General features: G+C 41.2%; 1 protein-coding gene across 4 annotated transcripts in view; it reads right to left on the reverse strand.

The window, feature by feature from the left end:
• LOC124068926 (laminin subunit alpha-3-like) overlaps nucleotides 1-23,973 on the reverse strand; it is a 51,026-nt gene extending 27,053 nt beyond the window's left edge. For 2 of the 4 annotated variants that reach the window (XM_046407506.1, XM_046407505.1), the window contains exons 1-21: nucleotides 23,210-23,973; nucleotides 22,417-22,569; nucleotides 13,477-13,594; nucleotides 11,925-12,043; nucleotides 11,677-11,847; nucleotides 10,941-11,041; nucleotides 9,907-10,022; nucleotides 9,059-9,177; nucleotides 8,529-8,619; nucleotides 6,924-7,055; nucleotides 5,281-5,331; nucleotides 5,130-5,177; nucleotides 3,871-4,005; nucleotides 3,162-3,296; nucleotides 2,609-2,743; nucleotides 2,279-2,331; nucleotides 1,708-1,807; nucleotides 1,049-1,101; nucleotides 790-895; nucleotides 298-397; nucleotides 43-199 (exon numbers count right to left, since the gene is read on the reverse strand). In XM_046407506.1, coding sequence (XP_046263462.1) covers nucleotides 43-199; nucleotides 298-397; nucleotides 790-895; nucleotides 1,049-1,101; nucleotides 1,708-1,807; nucleotides 2,279-2,331; nucleotides 2,609-2,743; nucleotides 3,162-3,296; nucleotides 3,871-4,005; nucleotides 5,130-5,177; nucleotides 5,281-5,331; nucleotides 6,924-7,055; nucleotides 8,529-8,619; nucleotides 9,059-9,177; nucleotides 9,907-10,022; nucleotides 10,941-11,041; nucleotides 11,677-11,847; nucleotides 11,925-12,043; nucleotides 13,477-13,594; nucleotides 22,417-22,569; nucleotides 23,210-23,482 — 2,466 coding nt within the window. In that variant the 5' untranslated portion in view covers nucleotides 23,483-23,973. Of the gene's footprint in view, nucleotides 1-42; nucleotides 200-297; nucleotides 398-789; nucleotides 896-1,048; nucleotides 1,102-1,707; nucleotides 1,808-2,278; nucleotides 2,332-2,608; nucleotides 2,744-3,161; nucleotides 3,297-3,870; nucleotides 4,006-5,129; nucleotides 5,178-5,280; nucleotides 5,332-6,923; nucleotides 7,056-8,528; nucleotides 8,620-9,058; nucleotides 9,178-9,906; nucleotides 10,023-10,940; nucleotides 11,042-11,676; nucleotides 11,848-11,924; nucleotides 12,044-13,476; nucleotides 13,595-17,052; nucleotides 18,179-22,416; nucleotides 22,570-23,209 lie in introns of those variants that run through there. The other 2 variants (XM_046407509.1, XM_046407508.1) reach the window with 2 other exon arrangements.
• Between the last annotated feature and the right edge of the window lie 199 nt (nucleotides 23,974-24,172).

Below are 24,172 nucleotides of genomic sequence, written 5' to 3' on the forward strand. Positions count from 1 at the left end.
AAAATAATCACAACAGTGTATCCAATATATCAGGGTACTAACCTGTGCAGGAGACATTACAGCGTAACCTCTCCAGCTGAAATCTGGGAACTCTTGAGGGTTATAACCAAAGCGCACTGGTCTGGCATTTGGTGTGGTGCCATCCTCAACCTCAAACTTCAGTTGGTGTAGAGTGGGAAAATAGTAGCTTGGTGCTGGCCTAACAAGATACATAGATATTCAAATTAAAACTGTGTAGGCTAGTAGTCATAACAGTCTCGATTTGGAAAACCTTGGGAAAAGAGAAAAATATCTTACTCAGTGCATTTACGTCCAACTACATTCTTCCGACACTGACACTGCCCTGACATCTCATCGCACGCCATACCAAGAGCCCCACCAACGTCACATTGGCAACCTATCAGACAGAGCAGAAGTCATTATTTTTTGATTAAAGAGTGACTTAGTACCGGACTGAAAAGCCCTAGTTGACAGTTTGAAGTCTGCTGCAACTGTAACCACCCCCAGCATCACAGATGGAAGTTGTATCTGTAAAGGTGTACTGACCACACCCTGAATACCGCTGGAAGTTGGCAAAAACAAGACTTTCAGGTAAACCTTATTTAAATCTAAAGAGTCTTGAAGGTAAAAGCCTGCAAGTTTATTCATCAAATCATGCTCTTGCCATGAATGGATTAAATAGTAGTTTCCTCATATTCTCACATGATATAGTGACATACCATAATGAACGGTGTACAGAATATGTTGGTGATATCTAACATTACAGTTTAGTTAAAAAGGATGTCTTACCTTGACAACCAAAGTATTGCTTTTTTTGCAGCAGGAAGTATCCATCCTTACAGGTGTCACATGCATGTCCACATGCATTAGGCTTACAATGACACTGTCCACTTTTCTAGATAAAACAGATAATCAGGAGAATACAAGGCAAACAACATAACCTAAATGTTACAGAATTGTTGGCGAGCCATGCAGTCAAAGCCTGCACAATAACTGTCCAATATGAATCACATTTTGATTAACAGGTGTGTAATTATGAAATACTCACCTGTTCACACTCTCCAACACCACTCAGGGTCCCTCTCACATCACACTGACACTCTGGTATGAGAGGGAGAGACAGAGTGAGAGGGGAAAGGTTATGAAAATATAAAGGGGGATCTACAGTGAATAGGCTCTGATTACAGGATTTTGTCACTGTCGTGGGTGAAATGCAAAAGCACAAAACCCCTCAGTCTCCAGAGATCTCTCCATCAAACTAAAAGTCCAGGGGCTCTGTTTTTAATGTGCCACTGGGTATTCATTACTGCAAAGTCACAGCATGAAATCTCACAGGTTCCCTTGCAGCTCCACACTCAAAGCAGTTAAGAACATTCTGCCTTTATTTGTGTGTTATTGCTCAGTTTCCCACTGAGGGACAGGAAGGCAGATCTGGCCTTGCTGACAGCGGTATGTTGACATATCCTCTGAGTAAGAGGGGCCAAGACCCATATCAGTACCTCGACAGACTTGCTGGATTGCTACTAGTGATTTAATATAGTGGAGCAAAAATGGAGTCAGTGATTAGAACTAATGGTTCTGGAGAAAGAAAAATGAGACTGGGACAATTTTGGCAGAGAGGAATTTAACTAAGTACAGCTATTTCTTACATTTTTGACAAAGTCAAAGTCAGTGATTATTTTTCAGTTCTATTAAGAGTTCTCTTACCTGTACACCCACGAGGGTTCTCTGAAGCCAGATTCCAGTAGAGAGGTTTACACCTGTCACACAGCGTTCCCTCGACATTTGGTAGGCAGCGACAGGAGCCCTGAAACAATGGATAAGGAAAAACAATTGTTGAGACTAGTAGCTACTGCTGAAAGTCAGGTTATATTTATTTACAATCTGCATATTGTGCTACAGTGCCAGTTTTCTAAATGACTTGACATAGTGGTTTTTCCTTCTTTCAAACATAGCATATGCTCCAAAACAGTAGTGAAAATGACCTTCCAGAAACTCAGCGTTGTTTTTCTTCCTCTTCACTATGTAAGGAAGTCTCTTTTCCTTTATTTAATTGCATTTACATTTCAGGGGAAAAAAACACTTCCTTTCAAAATCTGCTGGAAGACGCTTAAGAAGCACAGCTGTGTTATCAGTTAGACCACTTTGACGTAATGCAAAAACACACCCAAAGCACTAATGCTGGATTTAGACTGTGACAACTTCTCTTATCAAGGCTAATAACAATATGACCAAGGTTGAGCTCTGATAGACAGATAGGTTATGGAGGGCGACATACTGTTTGAAGATCAGCGACCTCAGTTCCTGCTACGTTGCACACACCAATGGGGGCTAGAAGCACAAAATAAATACAAAACAAGCAAAAAACACTATTAAATCACTAAATTATACATACATGTATTGTTAGTTTTTATGTCTTTTTTTACTATCAAACATGACCCAAAGGGAGTGACAATCTTTATTTTAAGTGGGGCTGATAAGATAATTATGAACACATTAAACATTAATGATATTATTAATCATTTGATGATGGAACATTACCGGAGCCTATCGACACTAACTGCTGCTTCTGTTCAGCATCAAAATGACTGGTTTCTGATGCAGTTACCTGAGCACTGAGGGAACCTGAGTCCAGAGGCACATCGGTCGCACTGCTGGCCCACCACACCTGGAAGACACAGGCACTGACCCGACACTGGGTTGCATATGTTACCATAGGAGCCTTCCTGTGAACACTGGCAGGCTGGGGACAGGGAACAAAAACTTTGAATACAAGCCTGGAGCACTGTCATCATCATCATTGGGGTTAAGTGAATGTAATACGAAAATGGGTTAAATGGCTCCTGTTTTCTTTGCAGAATCATATTTCCTTCAGTGATTCCCAGCTGTCTATTCTTGGGAATATGATTCCCTAGAAGAGGTCCATATATATCTCATGCTCTAGCTCTCTGTGAAATGTTGTACACAAATCAGCGTACATGACAACAAAGAGCCTTACAGAATACTGTGGGAGAATGAGGATGTTTGCTCGGCAGAGTCATGAGAAGAGGCCACAGTAACCCAGTGAAGCCAGCAGCAACATTTTTTTGCCACCAGCACTCAGATCACATGCACCAATATGTAGCTACACCAGTGGACACAGAGTGATCAAGCCCACTCACCAGCACAGTCTGGGTATCCATAGTAGCCTGGTGCACATTCGTCACACTTCTGCCCCCCATAGTTAGGAAAGCAAACACACTGGCCACTCGGACTGCACACACTCTCAGCCACACCAGCGCCGTCACAAAGACACACTGGAGGATGAGACAGATCATGAGCTGCTGATCTCAGAAATTAGCATAGTTAGATTATTATTCCTCATTACTATCAACATAATGAATCATTATTCATCTTATCTGCATGGCATTGCAGGTTTCCTTACAGAGCCCTAATAGGTACAAAAAGTTTTGGTCTAGTAGATCACCTCAGCCGGCAGCCACAAAATGGGCTGCAATGGCTGCCACGAAATCCTTGGGGGCAAGTGTATCTCTCAAAATACATGCACTACAAGTGCTTGTTTTTGCCACTAGCAGGTTCAGATTGTTATTCTGAGTGTCTGACACGTTATGGGAAGGATCCCTGAAGAGACAGACCTTTAGTTAAAGAGATTCATTTAACCAGAGACAGCTGTAACATTGCTTTCTTAAAAACCACCAGAATCCACCTTGTTCAGTTCTACACAATAATTTCTAATGACCATCTCTTTCAAAATAAAATTTATGTTTCCTAATTATTCAGTCAGGTTACACTAGGGAGTTTTTTTTATATATATAGATATATATATTTGTCTATCAGGGGGGTGAATTCTCCGTGATGCTTGTTTCTCACCCTGGCAGTTTGGGAAAGAGTGGTATCCTGGTTGACAGCGATCGCATCGCTCCCCCTCCACACCCTGACGGCACAGGCAGCGTCCTGAAGAATCGCACACCCTGTACACTGTCCCTCTGTAGTCACATATACACGCTGTGCACAAACACATTAGACATGTTCATTCTAACAATAAAGGTATACCAATTAAATCCTAACTAATAGAAATTCAAATGAGTAACCCTGATGAACCCTGAAGCCTGCTAATAAATGAGTTTGAGTTCTTTCTTTGGTCCAACTGAACATTAAGAGATGACAAATACTTCCGCCAACTCAACTATTCTCATATTGTGGCACACAGTGGTACAGCGGCAGGTCTTGCCAAGCCTCGTCTGGTATTGCTATGTGAACAGACTTGGCACTAAGACAGTACAGAGAGACTGCTACTGTTTTCTTTGCACTGAAGAATCTCTAAAACATTAACATCAGCTTTTCAAAGGCTGCTGATGAAACTCCCTCTCAGTCAGCTCAAAGGATCAAAGACTGGGATAAGTTCAGGGAAAGTTATTGTTAGCCTAAATTCTTTAAAAAATTATAAGACAGAAGAAGTCAAGAACTAAAGGTCTTAACAGAAATGCCATAATGCTAATAATGGGATTCCAAGCTCTGAGGAAACCAGAAAAAGGAATTTAAAACAAGCCCATCACTAATAATAGACTGGTTAGTTCTCACTGAAATGTCCCAACTGACTTTTGCTGTCAGGAGAAGACAGAGACAAGTTGGACTTAAATCCCCTCTGACGCACATGGTAAGTGCATCAGCGCTCAACAATAGCAAGAGCTCGTCTGTCACTGAGCAGCAGATTCACTCATTTTAAATGAGACATTAAACTAAACCTTAACACACTGCAAGTTCTGCTTTCATGAAGACATCAAACATGATCTGACCTTGAGTCATGCCTACACACATTAAGCTATTTTTTTTTACCAACTTCACCTCTGCCATATTTAATTCTGCAGAAAACCGATTCAAACTCGGTGGTGCCTTATCCTCTAAAGCTTTTTAACAAGCTGGGCTCCATGCATGTAAATGGCACGCAGGTGACAACACAAAATCAAGAACTGACCTGTAAAAAATTCTTCAACAGGATATAGTATCAGCATGTTTTTTTTAGACACAGTAAATGCAAGTGAGGGAAGAAGCAAGAAAATCAGTTAACATAACATAACTGTGTAAATGACTCTTTAATTGCACAACACATCAGGTCTAATCTCACTCACGTTGACAGCTTGGAGAGCCGAAATAACCCACAGGGCAGGCATTGGGCCCTAAACAGAGAGGAAGAAAAAAAAAGGGTTGTTTTAATGTTTAGAAAAACCTCAAGCTAAATTGTGGTAAGAGACACTTCAAAATCTTGTTTACTGAACTTACCCACAATAGGTCCTGCAGGGGATTTGGTGGTCGTCTGGTAGACGGGATATGCTGATTGCAAAGGAAAGGCACAAAATTAAGATCTCCACTGAAGGGAAAATATGATCAAGTAAAACCTCTCAGCACTATCTACTGCTTTGAGGCATTGCTTTTGTTGTAAGACTTTAAAAAAAAAAAAAAATCAAAAAAATAAAATCAAAACAAACAGGCAGCAATTTAGTTTGAGGCAAACATTACTAAAGGACCAGCTTGACATTTTGGGAAATATGCCCATTTCTTTTCTTGTTGAGAGCTAGATGAGACAGTCAATATCTCTCTTATGTGTGTTCAGTAAACATGTAGCTGGAGCCAGCAGTAAATCCACCTGTAAAACCACAAGTTGTCATTTTTATGCTCCTGCTTTTCGAGTGGATTGAACAAACGAGAATTACCTAAGAATTAATTAAGTTAATTAGTGAGCCTTAGAGGTACTTGGAGAAAGCAAATGCGTATTTCGCAAAATATCAAACAATTCCTTCAACACTGTGAACCCTTTAAGTAAATAATAATAGCCTTCTCCCAGCAATAAACTAGACCAACTTCAATCTATTGTATTACAGACACAAGCTGTGCAAATTTCATATGGCAACACAAAACAGCCCACTAATGACTGTGTTAACATGTTTAGGCCAGTTTTCCAGTAACTTCAGTCAATAAATCTGTTGATCATAAAATGCCAAATCTGAATTTATGACTCCACAATTAATTTTGTGTTTATATGACATAAGAGACACCACACCTGAGGCAGATTACAGATTTGTTGCTTTTTCGTGTATGAGGACTGTATAAAAACTGAAAATGAAAGCTTAAGACGATACTGTAGGTCAATCAAAAGGATAAAGAGGATTAGGGAAAAAGATATTTCCATTTTTAGGACACTCTTCTGTGATCATTTATATGGACTACTTAGATATGTATTCAAACTCCTGGAAAACAGTGCTGTGCCAGCGCTGTAGCAAGTTCATGCAGAGACCCTAAAAAAAATTATGTCAGTCAGTCTTAACACAGAAAAAACACTAGGAAAAAAAAAACTATAAATGGTTGGAAAAGATGAAAGACTGGGTGGCTTAACTCTGCATGTTGGCAGACTCCCGAGTCTTCAGTCAGATCAGAATGAGATAATAAAGGGAAACTCTCTTTGTGTGTCTAATATCTGCATCTGTTCATTTAGACGGAGGTGTGGCAAGTGGAATGTGCATTAGAGCTTACGATAGCATGTGCTCACATCCTCCTGCATTAAAAGGCATAGTTTGAGTATGCAATAATGACAAGTCCATAAAGGTTTTTTTGCTTCCCTCAAGGGGAAAACTGACAAAGGCAAAAGGTTAAGAACAAAATAAACATGAAACTGACATCTATCATCAAAGAGTGCATTCAGTTTCACATGACTGCGTACACCATGACACACTGAGCTCCCAAACACAGACACATCATTTCATCAAATAATATTTTGATAATGAAAGTTTTCTGTTATCCATGATCCAGCAGGACAAGGGACATTCACAGTACTGTGTGTTTCCCAGCTGTCTATTTATTTATTTATCCATTTATCCACTAGGTAACCCTGTTATCCAGCATGTAATAAGAAATTAAACTCAACTTACGTATGCACTGAGGGTAGTAGTAGTACCCGTCAGCACAGCGATCACAGTTTTCTCCAGTAAATTGTGGCTTGCAGACACACTTTCCAGACCCCATTTCACATCCAGCTGTACTCCTTTCGTCACACCTGCAGGCTGGTGGGGTCACATTTTTTGAAATATAAATGCACACACTCCAACAAATGCATCACATTCTACTACTGTGGATGTGCGTGAACATAAATACACAGATAAATACATTAACACAGCACAGAATTATCAATTCTGTGACAAAAAGACATTTACTGTACATAGCAAATCAGTGCCAACAGAAAGCATTCAATCATACCTCATCTCAAGCAAATAATGATTACTGAACCTTTACTAACTCTGTTTTTGCCAAAACGAACAACTTTCTCTGCTAAGCAGACTTAATTGACTTTGTGGATTTAAGGTTTACTTTTCAAAGTGCTCAGGGCAACCACTTTAATTCCACTGCTTTCTAATGTCCAAACACAAGTGGCAGCTATTTATATGGCGAGGAAAAGCCAGGGACTGTTAAAGTAACGTAAACAAGACCAGAGCCCAGTTTAGCAATAATACAAGCGGTGGTGCCAGTGGTGCTTCTGCAGTGGTGCCATTTGTATCTCCCAAACAAGATGCTAATGCCTGTCTTTGACTGTAACACTGTTTTGGCTTCATTTATTCATCATACATACTGTAGGTCAAATAATTACACACTGGGACATTATTTAGTTCCCAAATGTATGTAGTGCTGTACTGGAAATTCCACAGATGGCAAGTGCAACCCAAACAAGGAACATTTTCACCATATGCTTTCATTGGACTAAATAAAGTAGCCACAGAAACTGATTTGAGCCTACGTCTGGGGGATATTTTACTCCAGTGTTCACAAAATAGCACAGATGCACTACATAGACAAAAGTATGCAGACACATCTCTTTATGGGGCTGCTTTTAAGGGCTTGGGCAAGGCCCCTTGCTTCCAGTGAACGGAAATCTTAATGCTTCAGCATATCAAGACATTTTGGACAATGCTATGCTTCCGACAGTTTGTTGAAGGCCCTTCTCTATTCCAACATGACTGTGCCCCAGTGCACAAAGCAAGGCCCATAAAGACATGGGATGAACTGCAATGGAGATTGTGAGTCAGGCCTTTTGGTCCAACATCAGTGCCTGACCTCACAAATGCTCTACTGCATGAATGGGCAAAAACTTCCCACAGAAACACTCCAAAATCTTGTGGGAAGCCTTCCAAGGAGAGTGGAAGCTGTTACAGCTGCAAAGTTGTATATGTATTTCGAATGCAATGTCATTAAAGTCTCTGTTGGCGTAATGTTTCCAAAAATGCCTCAAACATGTCTTTACATTTGTAGCATCAATGGACATTAAAACTGTAACATCTGTAACATCTGTGACTTCCGCCTTCAGATGTTTAGAGATAGAAAATAAAACAGATTGCAGCACTCACACATAAATAAGAAAATGGTAAATGGACTGCATTTATATCATGAAACATCCACTTTCACCCTAAAATAAATAAATAAACTAGTAGCAACAACAATCCAAAAATGGAAGAATTAAATTTGGAAAAGAAAATTCAACTGACGTATGCATCCAGTAGGAGACTCCGGAGGTACTCCAAAAGGTCTGTAGAAACCTTCAAGGCATCTCTCACAGTTCACTCCAGCAGTGTTGTGCTAAAGAAGGACATGGAAATAATGTGTGATTGATAACTCCTACATAATCAAACATGGAGAGCAGAAAGGTTCTATCAACAACTGTCAATAAATTACTCTGTAAAGCAGAATGTCTTGTTTCAAAAGCTTATTGATGCATGTGACAGGACACAGTGCTTTCATATTCTCCCTGAATCCCTCAGAGATATTATGTCAACAAAAATGACAAAAAAGACGCTGAAATGAAGTTTTTTGGAGTGGTAAAAGGAAAGTGAGTCAAATTCGTTTTTACAAGCTGCAGACTAAATGGTGCAGTATCTAATGATCTGCAGAGGACTCCATGAAGAGATATGCACAGGCAACATGGAATTTTTTTTCTCAGTTTTTTATACTCTCGTCTTCCCTGACAACCACACTCATTCACTCAGGAATCAGTTTAGACTTGACATGCATTTCATACCTGGCAGTTGATACACACTCCTCCTCCATCATATCTGCCAAAGGTGTCTAAACTTGCTCCCCTCCTTTCCACCTCTGGATCGTAATAACAGTCAAAGGCATGTGAGAAACACTGGCAAGCTGAGAAGGAAACCCCCGAGACAGAGACACAGAATTATTCTATATGCCTCAGCAAATTACCTTTGACTCCCTTGTCTGTATTTAAGCACCTTAAGCTACTCATTCTCCTAAACTGGGTTTTAAGTCTGGTTGTTAAGCATTAAGAGAAACTATAAAATCCAAACTAAACAGGCTGGCACATCCTCTTCCTGTATCCCACCCCTGTGTCTCTTTAATGTTTATGAATGGCTTGGCTCCATTTCCACTGTAATGACTGGATTGCAAGTTGTCTACATATATATCTCTGCTTTAGTGGCTTTTATAAGGTCATGTTCCATGAAGGGAAAATCTGTCAACAGTCCAAAACAATTAGGTTCCAGCTGATCCAGGCTCTGCTGGCTGACTGGGTGGCTCGTCGATACTCTGGCATGGGGGACTTTTAAGTAGGCTGGTGAAGACCTGGCTAGCCAGCTAGTGAGCTGGCTAAGAGGGTAAAAAGCAATTATCTTGGAGCTAGTTGTGCGCTGATCTGTTCATTACACATACCATATGAGGAATGTCCTCTCAACTGTTCACTGAGGCTCTCTGCAATACCATATCAGGGCATCCACAACAGGGTTTAAATATCAGAAGCAAGAGGACACTTCAGTCCACTCTGGGGAGTCGTAATTCAAGGAGCCAGCAGCGTGGGGAGCAGCACAGTGTGGTTTTGTTTACTCACTGAATGAAATATTGTACATGACCACTTACGCTGACATGCATTGGGGCTGTCAACAGTTGCGGCACGCCATGGCTGCTGGTTAAAGCCTGGGCAGCAGCGGTCACATGACTCACCGCAGGTGTTGTGTTGGCACTCACACTGGAGTCTACAAACAGTAAATGAGACACCTGGATTCAGTAAGTTATCAAATTCACATCTGAAGCATACTATCTCCAAAATTTCTTTCAACCCACATTCACTTATTTTCTACTCACCGAACAACACACTCATTAAGCTGTTATGGAAAACATATCAGAAAACAGCTGCCTATTTTTACAGCAGACACAAAGCAACATTAGCATTCATTTGGAGTCATGTTTCAAGCAAACTGATAAATGTGAGTCCAATATTTATTCTGCTTTTCGCCATTTGCTACCAGGAAAAACTTCCGGTAGAGCTGGAGAGAACTGCAGAGTTAGATGATAATTTACCGGGTGTTTGTCACTCCAAGCAGCACCTTTCACTTTCTGCATAGTCGTTTGATCAATTGTTAATATAAAAATATTGACTGGAGCAGCTTTAAATGTTTATGAATGCTTTGTTGTTCTGTTGTTCAGAATATAGAGGGCAACAGTGATTCAGAGCAGCACTTTATCACACATCTTTCTCTTTTACCATTCATGGCGTCATACACTGTAATCAGAGTTAGTCAAATAATCTCCTGCCCTTTACAACAGTGATGTCAAAGTACAAACACGAGATAACTTTTCCTTTGAAACAATTTAGTATCACTCAAATCTCTAGATATGGCAGCATCTCCATGGTCTTTTTCTTTTTGTTTTCAGCACTGAGTCATCTCAGTACATTGGCTATACACAGGAGGCCATTGTGGAAAAAGACTGTTCAGCTACGTTAATGAATAGACAAATGAAATGGAGTTAATGGTTGAAGGCATACATAAAAGTTAAATTTTGAAATGCGAAGGAACCAGCTATAATTAATGAGTGACGAAAAATGCTTCAAATGCACAGAGGTATTGTGTCAAATATTAACAGCATTGCTTAATATAAAGAGGATCACTTACCTGTTTGGATTGTCCTGGTTACGCCCCCCACCACACACCTGTGCATGCCCATGACAAACACAGCGTCCCCCGACGCTGATGTCTTTTATACTGTAGTAATACTGTGAACAAACAGATAACATTTAATCACCACTGCTATTCAAAGTAATGATGATTTTATCAGCAACTCTGCAACATCACACATGCCAGAGCAAAAATTTGGTTTGACTTGGCAGCAGCAGTGAGTCACAAGTACAAACTTAAATCACGATCCATGAGCTACAGTTAGTTTTATGGGCTGAATCGATGCATAAAAAAATAAGATAACAGGAACTGATATCTCTGATTTCTTCATACTTTAGAGTGTCAAATAAATTGAAATGAATGAGCTGTTATGGATAGTGATTACTGAAATTACGTTAACGAGACATTATGTCACTATTCAAACTTAAAATAAAAAACACATACTTCAGCCTCACTATTCTCATGATGGTTTTTATCAATGTATATTCTCCTTCAGCAAGTGCCATGTTAAGCACCTGCTGTCTGTGGGAGACAGACAGATGTGGCATTCGGCCTTTACAAGGATGAATAAGTGAGCAGGAGGGAGCAGGTCAGTGTGTTTGTGTCAGCAAAAAAAATAAAACAGAAGCCAGAGGGTGGGTGGTGCAGAGTTGTAAATTTGTCTTGCCCAAATGGGGAACAAGAGTCTGCCAGCATGACACCTCTGTGTGAGTTTGTACAGTATGTGCCTCACCCTGCGTGTGACGGTGGGATCTCTCTGGGCCTTGGAGATCAGGTGGCCCAGCAGGGTACTGGTCCGGAGGAAGTGCAGGCGGATGTTGGTGGCCTTCGTGAAGTCTCGCAGCACTGGCGAGTAGGTGAAGTTTCTGGAACCCGGTCGACCATTGACCAAAGACACTACAATCTGGACAACGAATATTTATTTCACAAAGATTCCTTTTGACACCTCACAAAATATAGCAACTTGACATGATGTTTTACCTCTCCGTTCTCCAAAGGGACTATCCGTGAGTATTCTGTGGTGCAAAGCTGGTCATCATCATTTATTATACGAGCATTGGGCTGCTTTCTGAACCTTTCGATACATTCGTGCTTTGAATCTGCCAAAAAAAAAGAGAGAGAAAATAAATAAACCCATTTAAATCTTTGATCCCATATTTCATACATTTCATACATCATCGTTTATCTAGATTTTAAACCCAATAATAAGTAAAATATGCAATGTGTGAAATTCATTGCATTAATACATGTGCTATTGCACTGTTGTTAACAGTACAAGTGATGCAAATTCTTGGAATAATAATATCCAATTACAAAACCATAGAAGTAAAGTCAATTATCATTATCAAGAATCAAGAATCAAGAGTCTTTATTGTCATTATGCAAGCATAACGAAATTTTGCGCAGATTCTCGGCTTTAAAGCACACTTAGCACACTCCGAAAATAAAAATTGCACACTTAAGAAAAATAGAAAAATACAAAATACAAAATACAAGTGAGGTAAATAAAGTGCACTTAGTTGGAATGGAGTCTGTTCTATGATGAACATGAACTTGGATCAAATAAAAATGATGGCAAAGAGAAACTCCGAGAATGTAAATGTGATGAGTCACAGCTCCGTCTCCTGGCAGCCTGTGTGCAAAGATGCCCTCTGGACATCATAATTGAGATTTGCCAGCTCAACAAGTCAAGAATGTGTGCTCAGGTATGTCTTCAGCTGATTTGGAAATGGTGTGACATTACAGGTCTTGTAATTAAATTTAATTTACTGCAATTCACCACTGGCTGGTTTCTACACCAAATTTACCCCAAGACATACAGATTTTAAGCCTCACATTTATCCTAGTATTCAGTCAGATTCAGTTAGAATCTTATTGTTTTGATTTTTGTTTTTAATACATGATAAACATACACACTTCCTGTCTTGAATTCTTAAAACGGGTGTGCTAGTGAACAGACCTTATTCCATTCTCACAACTACTTCTTATGCTGTACACACACACCTGCACAGAAATGACAGCTAATCTTTTTAGCTTACAACTGAGACAAAGGAAATCAGATATGGATAATCCTCCACATCTGTGTTTTTGCGATTTTAATGGGATTTTGTTAATGAGTGGTTGCTGCGTTTGTATTTTCACGCTGCACTCCTCAGTAATCACTTTCCAATCTCTTTCTGTTTATCCCAAGCACACCACTGCATCTGAAGAGAAAACCTGCTGCCAGGTGCAATAAACAAGAAGTCTAAAAGCTTCTGTCTTGATGAGCTAAATCATTACTGCGTTACACAGTTGACAATGAAGAACAGCAAACACTTCTCTACAAGAAAATGATTTACTGATTTACCAGACTTACTGGTATGTTATAGATGGAAGCGAATCTGAACAACTCCTCAACAGAGAGGAATTCAATCATAATGTTTCAACAGTGGAGTGATAATACAAGTAATAAGGCAGTGTGCAGTAAGTGCTGTTTTGTTTAGAATATAATAAAAGCTAAACCATTACAAAATGCAATCATGTGGGAACTTACGTGCAAAATACTGCCAGGGGGTGAAGGTTCTCCCGTTGTCTACAGAGCGCTCCAGCACCCAGAGGTCAGGACGAGGTGAATTAGCAAACTTGATGAGGATGTACGCCACATGAAAGAGCTAAAAAACAGAACACAAAGGGCAGGCAAAAAAGGCAGTCACTGCTCTGAACGGATTTTGGCATAATGTAGTAGTTTCCTGTGCTCTATTTGCTCTGTCAAGTAAGCCTCCACTCTTGGCCCGCAGTTCTAACAATACAATTATTTCCTTTCCATTGAAAGCCAGGGCACAACATCAGTTTAGTTGTTGCACATATGTAAGTGATTGCCACAAAACTAATGATTTTAATAAGGATTTAGCTATTGCACTAAATCAGGGGCAAGGCTCCCTGCTCCGAGCTTATACTCATGCAGCTTGACAAACAATTTGCCAACATTTGTCATCATGGAGTCAATAAACGTGGTGCAGGTGTAGCCAAGTTAGTGAAAAGACACCAGCTAAACCCACATGATCCACGTCTGTTCTATGAACTCTCTATCTCCACCTTTCATCAGAATATGCAGTCCATACAAGGGCAGAAAATGATACCAATATGTTTCTGCCAACACTGAGCTTTCTGTCAAGGCTCATGACGGTAAAAGCAGTATGTTTCCTTTGCAGTTCATCAACATCCTCATCAAGCTCTGAAAGCGGGTGACTTCAGCTTGATTGAACATTGCACAATGGAAAGGTAATTGGTGAAAATCAAAGCTCTCTTTGTTATGGTCTGGCATGGACTTGGTGTGGAATTGGAATTTAAACCCTGTGACACCAACCTGCATGTGACACATGCAGTGTCAACAAAAGGCCTCACCCCACTCCTGACCACCACGCCTCTGTCTTATTTTTATCAGGCTACAAAACAGTTTACCACCTTCCAGTTTCAGTGCTGGCATGAATCCTAAAGCAACATTTAACTTGTTTCAAAAACAATATTATGAGCATATTAGCTAAACTTAGGATGCCTAACCTAAGGGCTGCAGTTCTGAATGAAAACTGTATTTGAAATATTGCCTGCTATATAAATAAAAGACATTTCTATAGACGGTCTTCTCAATGAGAAGGATGAAGACAGGCCCGCACTCGTCTAGAATCCCTCAGCACCTTGATGAAAACCCCCACGGGCATTTGAAACAGTTTGCTATCTCTCCTTGCATGGGACAGGCTATGCTAACACTGATATCAAAGCAAAGTAAAACAGCAAAGGCTCTGCTGTGGAGTCATGGACTCTGTCAAGAAGGTTCCACTATTATCCTGATGCATTTCTCCCCACAACCCTAAAACATAATGCCCTCAAGTTCAAGTGCCTCTGAAGTTGATGGATTGTGAGAGAGGTCAGAGGTCAGTGGACTAACTGTCTGGTCTGTTAAAAATCCCAAATACCAAACAACAAAATCTTTAGGTTTCAAACAGTCTAAAGTAACTGTTTTGACTATCCTTTGATCACTGTTGCCATTGAACAGTCTGGAAGTTAAAAAAAAATAGCTTGGAACGCCTCTTTCTGGCCTCAACTTTGAATGGGGTGTGACTTGAAATTAATCAGAGAACGCTTCCACCCACGTGCAACAGGATGCTCAAAAAAAAGAAAAAGAAAAAAAAGAAAAATGACATACACCAACAAGACGTGGGTTGTCATCCTGATAAAAACAGAAGCAAGACATTTCCAGAGGAACTGCCTTCTACCAATATGTTGATTCTGTTGAGGACCAAGAGGAAGTTTAGTTCACACGGGCTGTGATGACGTTGAAGGAGGGCTGGGGGGAAGGGAGGTTGAAGGGTGAGATGAGGTAGGTGGGTGGGTGGAGGGTGGGTGGCTAGAGACGTGCTGGCTGGCATGCGGACCCATCTCAGATTCCAAACATAGCGCCACATTCCTTATCCCTCTTAATGCCCCCAAAGCAGAGCATGCCACTGCTTTCAGGAACCTGTCACTGACAGCAAAGCACAGCAGTGAAAATCTTCTCCAACACTTGTCATGAGTACAGATTAAGGTGGCAACTATAAGGGATTCTCCCTTTTCCTAAGAATAACAATGTCCTTTATCACCCTCAAAATATTCAGCTCTGGTTATGTTAAAGTCCAGACTAGAAACCTATTAACACCAAAATATGTGAGTTGGCTAGTGGCCAAATGTGAAAGATAACTACGTGAGGAGTCTGCATGTCATTTAAACAACATGTTTCAGTGTATATTGTGTTACGGTGACTACAAAAATGACAAAAGCATTCAATGCCATCCTTTCACACTGAACGGATATTTCAGTCAGTACAAAACACACACTGTGGTTCAAGCCCTCAAAACCTAAGTCTACTGGCATGGAACCAACACTGATACTAAGTAGTATTTCACTGCACATATTAAGTGAAACATAGGGGTCAATCTCATAAAACAAAAATAAGCTAAATTTCAGAAAGAGCTGAAATTGGTGATTAAACCGCCTCTTCTTATTTGCACTCACCCCTGTGGATTGTGTGCAAATTCTCTTATCTCTAGAGTAGCACAAACTTCACACATCCAGCTTACTTCTCAACAAGCCTGCAGTGATGCCATTCACTGATGCATCTGACTTGATGCCAGCAAATGAGTGATGGTCTAAAGAATCCAACAGAAACAGTTAGAAACAGAGACAGCATGATCTTGGACAACAGGCCCTGTCCTGGCACAGCTTTCCTTAACTTCAGGCCTGCCTCTCCAGCTGCGTCCTGCCAGTCTAAACACACTCTTGAAATATGCCCAGCACCTACATCTTGTTTGCAGAGAACATGAAATATTGTGATGGCATGCTAAGCACATCACAGGATTCAAGTGGTGTACGAAGACATGAAACAGATTGACAAGATTGTGTCAAATACACCTGGAATAACACTCGTGCAAAGCCATTCTCTGCTCCCCTCAGGCATCTGCAGCCTCAGGTTTTAGACAAGAGTGTCAAGCCAGGAGGTTTAGCGTAGGAGGCTGTGGGTGGGTGTCAAAAAGGTCAGGGGTTGAGCTGTGGCAGGTATGGACTGTTTGACACCTACCGTCTTTGCTTTCTTACACCACCTCAAACTCCTGCCCTTGAGTCCCCATAACAGTTTCATATATACACATACATAAAGTATCCAGGTCTCCTCTAACCATCTAATTAACACTGCAGTGACAGCCTCCCCAGTCCCTCATGACCAGACACTATTTTAACAGCATATTAACAATTTCTCCTTTCGACATACTTGTAGCAACATGGAAATGCATTTTGACAAAAATCACACACATTCTCAAATCTGTTCACCCTCGACATTTCATGCTCACTGTGTGTTTGTGTGTGCGTGTGTTATCATTTCTGGATTATTGACCCTTGACAGTTCATGTCAAGTCTGTGTATGTAACAGGTCAAGTGTGATAAACATACACCCCTAAGTGTGAGCTTGTGACAAGCACCGCTGACACAGAGGGCTGAACCCCGATGTCAAGAGTCAAAAGAGAGAGGCAGGCAGGCAGGCAGGAGTCCAAAACAAAAGTCTTTTAATAATTCAAAAACTCAAAAAAAAGAACACACTTACTGTGGCAACAGGATCATGAAAACTGTGGCAACAAAACATGGCATTACAAGACAAACCAAATCCCTGGCATGAAGACAACGCAAACGCAAGCAAAGGCAACGAACCGACAAACGCGACCTGGAAGACGAGGACTAAATAGACAAGACAATAAAACACAGGTGCAACACATTCGGGAGGAGCAAGCAATCAAGGGGAACTGAAGTAAAGTTACATGAAACAGAGACACATGAGGAAGTGACGCTTTCAAAATAAAACAGGACATGACAAAAACCTGGAACATAACACATGGAAACAAATACACATGACAAGACAAACATGAAACATGACGTGGAGCAAAACCAAAAACACAAGACACAACCAAAACTAAGATGGCGTGACAGAACTACAGCAGCGCCGCAGAATGTACACGGAGGTCCTGCCTTCTACCTTATCACCTGCCTGATTCAAGTTATAGAGCAGTGGGTGGGTAGACAGGTGGGTGTAGGATATCTAGGTTAGCAAATACCAACAAATACATTTTCGGCAAGTGCAGTCAAGACGCAGATACTAATATCCTAATTCCAAATTCCAACCAAAGGGCACCACATAGCCAAGAGGTCTAAATCTGCAGTGAGATCAGAATCCTGACAGAGCAAAGCCATCTGAGTGAGCTCCTGAGAGACTGATGTGAGATCAGAGGAATGCAATTCAAAGGAGAGGAAGCACAGCCTTCTGTTGAAGTAGATCATCCCTGCCAGACAGAGCAAACCGGAGCAGTTGTCCACCAGTTTGTAACAATGCAATGTACAACTGTTTGTCTGTGTGCAACAGGTGGGCAGGGGAAGGGCAGAGGGGTAGTCTGGTGTATTTTTCTCTGTCTCCATGACAGAATTAGTTATATGGTAACAAAGAAAGGTTGGCCAAAAGTCATGGGAGAACTGAAGAAAATGCACAGTATATTCAAGTTTCTACTTGTTAATGATCTTCACATTGTAAAAGCCCGAGGACACGCTGCTCAAGAATTTTCCGCGTGAAACACTTCATGTTAGCCTATTTAAAAAAATGTCATAATAACACCTATTATGTTATATCAAACAACACTTTGAACTCAAGATATAACAATTAGACAGCAATATTTAAATACAATGTATATGGAAAAAAATGTAATATTGCAATATCATACTCATGCAGTATTTCCTAACATCTCTGTCAGTGACCTTAACCGCAAGCATAGGGTTGTGCTACTATTCATTAAACAGCCCTATCAAAGGGGTATAGGAAAACTCCTGCTCTCCAACACATCCCATTGCATCAGTGCCTGCGTCAGTAAACCTGTGACCATTGTGTACGAAGCGATGACAAAGGCCTTGAAAAGGTGAAATGATCCCACATTTAACCTCCACAAGCTTTTCCACATCGGAGCTCCAGATTTAGGAGGAACTCCACTCCAACAGTCACCCACGATGCACTCGCCAAGCCATACTGCTATACCGCTAACAAGCGTGAGGTGGCTGTTGGAGGCGTAGTAAATATCTGCTGGGTTGGCTTGACACCTCAGGCAGCCTGGCTAAAGACAGCCACTTACATCACCTCCATTGTCACCACAGCAATAGGGACATGTCTAACAGCCAGTCTCGTCACTAGGGTTAAACTGAGCCAGCTGCACTGTGTGAACTAATCTTTATTGCCAAGCACATGCAACAAGATAAACTTTCTACTGTTTTTTTTTGTTTATTCTATGCATAATCAAAATACATGACATGTCAAGTACGGTTATGGCCTCTATTTGCTAACCTTTTCCTGCATGATTTGGTTTGATGCAACTATGCACAACTGATCTGTATATGCATGGAAGCATCATGCTTGACAATATCTCCACTTGGTAACGGGGCAGATGTCAAGAGGAAATGGAATGTTTTCAGTCTGAGACCTGTGAGTTTGTGTGTCTGTTTTCTGTTTAAGTACTTTCTCACCACTAAATTACACCACCTCTCCATTTCTACCCATTTATATGGTGAAAAGAGAGGACCAGGTCACTTTCAGAGAGGCTTAGAAAGAACCAAACTTTCGTGAGAGTCTGAGTGCACAGAAAGGATGTCATACAATACTGCCTGGAAGGATTCTAACACAAAAGGGGGCGACTGCTGCAAATAAAACATTCAGCTTCGGTGGGAGGTGGACCCCTGAAAGAGGGGATTAGGTTCCAGGGGAATGTCTCTAAAATTGAGTTCTTGGAAGCTTTGTCTCTTGATGATTGCAGAACTATGAGCAGTGCCAAAGCCACTGCGCTAACCTGAACCACATCACTCCCGTCTTCCAACTTTAGCATTCAAAGTCATTGTTTTTACACTTATTTACACCCCAGTGAGTAAATAACCTACAAATCACAGATGAAAAACAAGATCTGCAATCTGTCAGTTTAAAGCCATTAAACCACCAAACAAAGCTCCATCGCCGACACAATAAGCACCTGTCACCCACAGAAATAAGCCACAGCCTTAACATTAGCATAAAAATACCAGCCAGGCTTCTTGAACATCAATCCGACAACAGCACTTGATTTAAACCAGTAATGTCCAATGTTCATTCAGTTAAGGACACAAGCCAATCAAAAGCAGCTCAGTCTCATCAGATGGGAGACAGACATCAGTAAGCCCCGGTATGTTTGCCTCACATGGTATACTCTGGGCTCACTCGGGCAGATAAGCACATGTGGTCGGGGCTCCTAAAATACATTCCCCAGAAAAAAGGAGTGACTGGCGGTCTGAATTATGGTGTAAATGTTTACCAGAACAATGGCTTACCTACTGTGTTCTGTAAATAGTTTAACAAGAGCAATAGTTCCAGGAAAAGTAGCTAGTGTATTGGTGGGGACCAATGTAGAATAAATTTATAATGCAAAGGACAAGAAATTCTTTACTCATTTCTGACGTATGAGTGTGTTAGGCTGAACGGCCAAGAGACAAACATGTACACTGTTTCAGTAAAAATAATTCTGTGTTATCTGTGCTACCATAAATAACTACTCTGATCAAATTCACTCGATTGGCAACCAGTTGCCCAACACGTAAACATGCACTTCACGCCAAACACCATCTTTATCCATACAGAAGCCAACTGAAGATCACTGAGGTTATTTCCTGACTCGAGGTAGGATTTGTCGTGGGTCATGGGTCAAAAGCCAAGAAGCCACAAAAACAAGGAGCAGCTAATATGTTCACATTGGCCTGTCTGAGACACTTATCTCTTACGCAGAGGAGATTTCTGAGCTGGAGGCAATTTTGAGAGTGATCATGTTGTTAAAAGTACTCAGCATTTGGGTCGGTTAATGAAAGTAGCACCAAAATTAGAAGACAGATCACCTGAGTTAAAACAAAACTAAAAAGTGGATGCATCAGTTTGCTAACAAGCACTTAATGATTCACCATATTCACAAAAACACAAAGTTGTGTCTGATGGGAATGTCATTAGTTTCTAATCATAAACCAAAGTACTGGACAAATGAAACTTACAGATATTTCAAAGTTTCAAACATTACATTCCTAGAGCCATGCTGTTGCAAAAAGTTGAAAAGGTCTTGTTCATGATAATGCTCAAGATGGTATTTAACATCCAATTTTTGTGGAATTTGCCTGACAAAATACTCAGCTTCAGCCCAAGTAGCGTAGCTTTAAGCTTGGCAGGCCTTGCATCAAAAAACAAAACGGAAACAGCCTTGTCAGAAAAGCCTCTCTCTTTGAACCCCACTGTTCGAGCATAAACATCAACCGGGCCATTATCTGAAATATCTACTGAGAGCTATACAGAAAACAGCAGAGCAGCCACCTGCGTTGGTCTTGAAAGAAACCACAAAACCCATGCAGCTGGGTTTAGCCCACACATTTCATTGAACAAATCATTTATCCTGTGGATTTAAAAGCATCTACAAAGACTCACAAGGAACATTCACACAATTTGACAGCTCTGCAGAAGACATCTAAAGAAATCCTTCTTCCAAGCTCAAATCCTAAGCTATTTCAAATATATGTAGCGTTATTTTATTCATTTTCCGTGAGTCTTTTCTCACAGTTTAGACTTTTGCCCTCCCTTTAAAGAAGGCCTGCTTGTCAGTAAACAAGAATTTGCTGACTTGATACACTGGAGATTAGGAAGCTTCCAACTGATAAAGTTCTCATTAGTACAAATTGTAAATCTGCTCTCCACATGCCATATTTTTTCCCCTACAGTCAGTTTTTCTGCTACTTACACACAGACTTACTTTTCCTCACAGAATAGTTCAGAGATTTGTGTGCTAAAACAACTATGAGGCTTAAAATGTAACAGTGGCAGGTGAGCATTGTTTACACTTTTGGTGGTTGCATCAGATGCCACAAAAAGAAAAATGTGTGTGACAGGTGTGTGTGTGTGTGTTGTGGGAGGGCAGGGTCTTGTGCAGTTAGTAGTCACCATCAGAGATCTAGCTATACTTTTTTTTAGCACACTGTAATGCAACAATGCCACTTTCCCCGCTCCCAAATAAACTGAGCATTACCACGTATTAAAGTCAGACATCCCTAAAGGCCCTGCATGTGTCCATCCTCTTGTAAGTGTGGACTATATTTAGCCATGCAGGATCTTTGCTCAGCTCAGTCTGTCTAAAAAGAGAGATAGCAAAGCTAACACCCATTGTCTGATACAGTGCCCACTGGGTGCCAAAAATGCAGCATGTGTGGAGAGGGGCTCTTCTGTTGCTGTCCTTTTGAAGTCTATTCCAAAACTAGTCAAAACCCTCCTGACACAAGAAGTCCACCTGCACTCCTCCAATCTGATTTCACATCCTTCTGATCCCTAATCCCAAGACAGAATTCCTCTCTTTCCTCACAGTGGATAATTGAGCATGAGGTGCAATTTTATGGGCTGTGAGCCAAACTCCTGCCAGAGACAGAAGAGGGAGGGTGGGGCATGACAGCAGCATACTAACCGGCCAAAGGTGGCGTGAATACTGATTCCAGCACGTTATTCACATGATTACTGCTGCTTGAAGTGATGAAGCTCAAACTGCAAATATAATCACGCAAAACCGTTGAAATACTTTGTGAGGGAAACACTGTGAGCCAAACAACTTTCTTACCAGCATATGCAGAAAGCATAGCAGCGAAGAAGAATATACGGAGCCAAAATATTTCCAGTTTTGCACCAGTGAAGGTCCTCTCCCACGTTACACAAATGACCCAACATATATCACAGCAACACAGCAATGACCAAGACATGAAACAGTTTGCATCTCTTCCCTCTGCAACATCCAGGTGCTACATTTTACTGTCACCACACAGTAATCATCATTCAGACTGCAGGTAGAAGCAGGTAAACAGCTGTTCATAGCAGAGTAAGGTATGTTAATCTCACCTGCCCAAGGTCCAGGGTAACATTCACCTCGTTGTAGCCCGGTCCCCTGGAGAGAGGAGGGCTCTGCCACCACTGCTCAGTCCCATCGATGGCATTGGTCACTGGGTGGGCTTTGTTCGGGTCATTGGAGCTGCAGTAGTCACAGAACTGGCCCTAAATGGTGTCATATTGTTGGTATTCAGACACATACACACCCAAATAATTGCAACAAACTACATGTGGTTTTAATAATGGAGGCAAGCACTGGTAAATGCCTAACTAATTCAAGACAGTTTAAAAATATATAAATATTTATATGTGATATATAAAAATCACAACAGAGGTCATCTCATGAAACTTTTCCAGCAGGTCGGGACTATACGTTACTTTACAAAGACCAAACATTCCTCTATGAGCAAGCACTTCAAAATGCCCACGTAAAAGTGCTGCCCTAACTAATGCAGGGCCTTTCAGAAGAAATCCTGAGGGGACAAAACCGCATTTGAATGGGAATTTCCTTTTGAAAACTCAACTACAATGGTGTAAAACTATTTCTGGCAGTTGTACAACTCGACCGAGGCGAGCAGAGCTGTCAGAGCTTAGACACATATGAATGAAAGTTCATTCTCATACAAAATATAAAAAAACAGCTAAATATACTTTCTGTCAATGTTTATAGATCGAATAGAAAATGCTGTTCACTATATGTATCCGACTACGATGCAATGTCCTATTTCAGTGCCTGCATATTTGCTATGCACCTATTACGCACGGACCGAAAGCTTCAGTGAATCCACATCCAGCTTTTTCTTACCTGTATGTTCTGAGTGGGAACTCCGGAGGTCGGTCCTCCGACAAGTTTACAGAACAAATCGTGTCTCGGTGTCCCAGTCTCATCCTGACCGCAGGTTGCCGTGGCAGAGATACTAGACCCCTCAGCGAGGTTGAAATAGGGGGGATTCAAACTAAAACCTGTTATGCCGTTAAAACTTTCCTGACCATCTGCGTCCCTGAAACGTGTTACTGAAAAGGTAAAAAATACAGCGAGGAGATGAGCTCCTCTCATCCCTCTCGCCATGTTCCACATTAGAGATCCCAGTAGATGCTGAGAGCAACCCGCTGCGTGCGAGTCTTGTCATCTATAGATCTCCATAAAATGCGTCTATAATGGGCTGCGGGAGGTCGCCTGCGCGCGGGGCTCTTTCTGCGGGACGAGGCGTTCACGATAATGTCAGTGACGAAGCTTGAGGTTGATCGTCTGCTGTTGACGGCGTGCTCTCCTTTCTCCGCATGTTTCCAAACTAACAGCAGGAGCTTTCCGTGTTCCTGAGCAAACTGTGCGCCACACTGGAGCTATCAGGTGTCGATGAGTGTGAGCTCGACGTTAATCCACCGGCTGAGCCCAAAGGTCTCCTATCACAGTTTACACCGCGTTTACCAGCAGCACGTCGTCTGTCACTTTTGTTTTCTTTAAACTATAAAAAACCGTCCATCGTACGAGTTTAATACATGGCTTATACAAAGACCTAGAGCCCCGTTTGCGCTGACATAGTCCACTTTTTATTTGCGAAAATCGTGCGTGTATCATATAATTTTCCGATCATCAGCAAGGAACTGCATTGATTGAAACAACTGAAACTATTCTGCGATTTGAACTGGCTGACAATTAAGTGAAATTCAACACAAAGCGCAAAATGTATGTACAACCGGACAGTTAGATTTTGATTAGGAAATAAAATTGTCAGGCGACATATGGTGAATATGGGCGCTGGTTAGG

Source organism: Scatophagus argus, chromosome 13 (assembly GCF_020382885.2).
Source record: "Scatophagus argus isolate fScaArg1 chromosome 13, fScaArg1.pri, whole genome shotgun sequence".
Classification (NCBI taxonomy): Eukaryota; Metazoa; Chordata; class Actinopteri; family Scatophagidae; genus Scatophagus; species Scatophagus argus.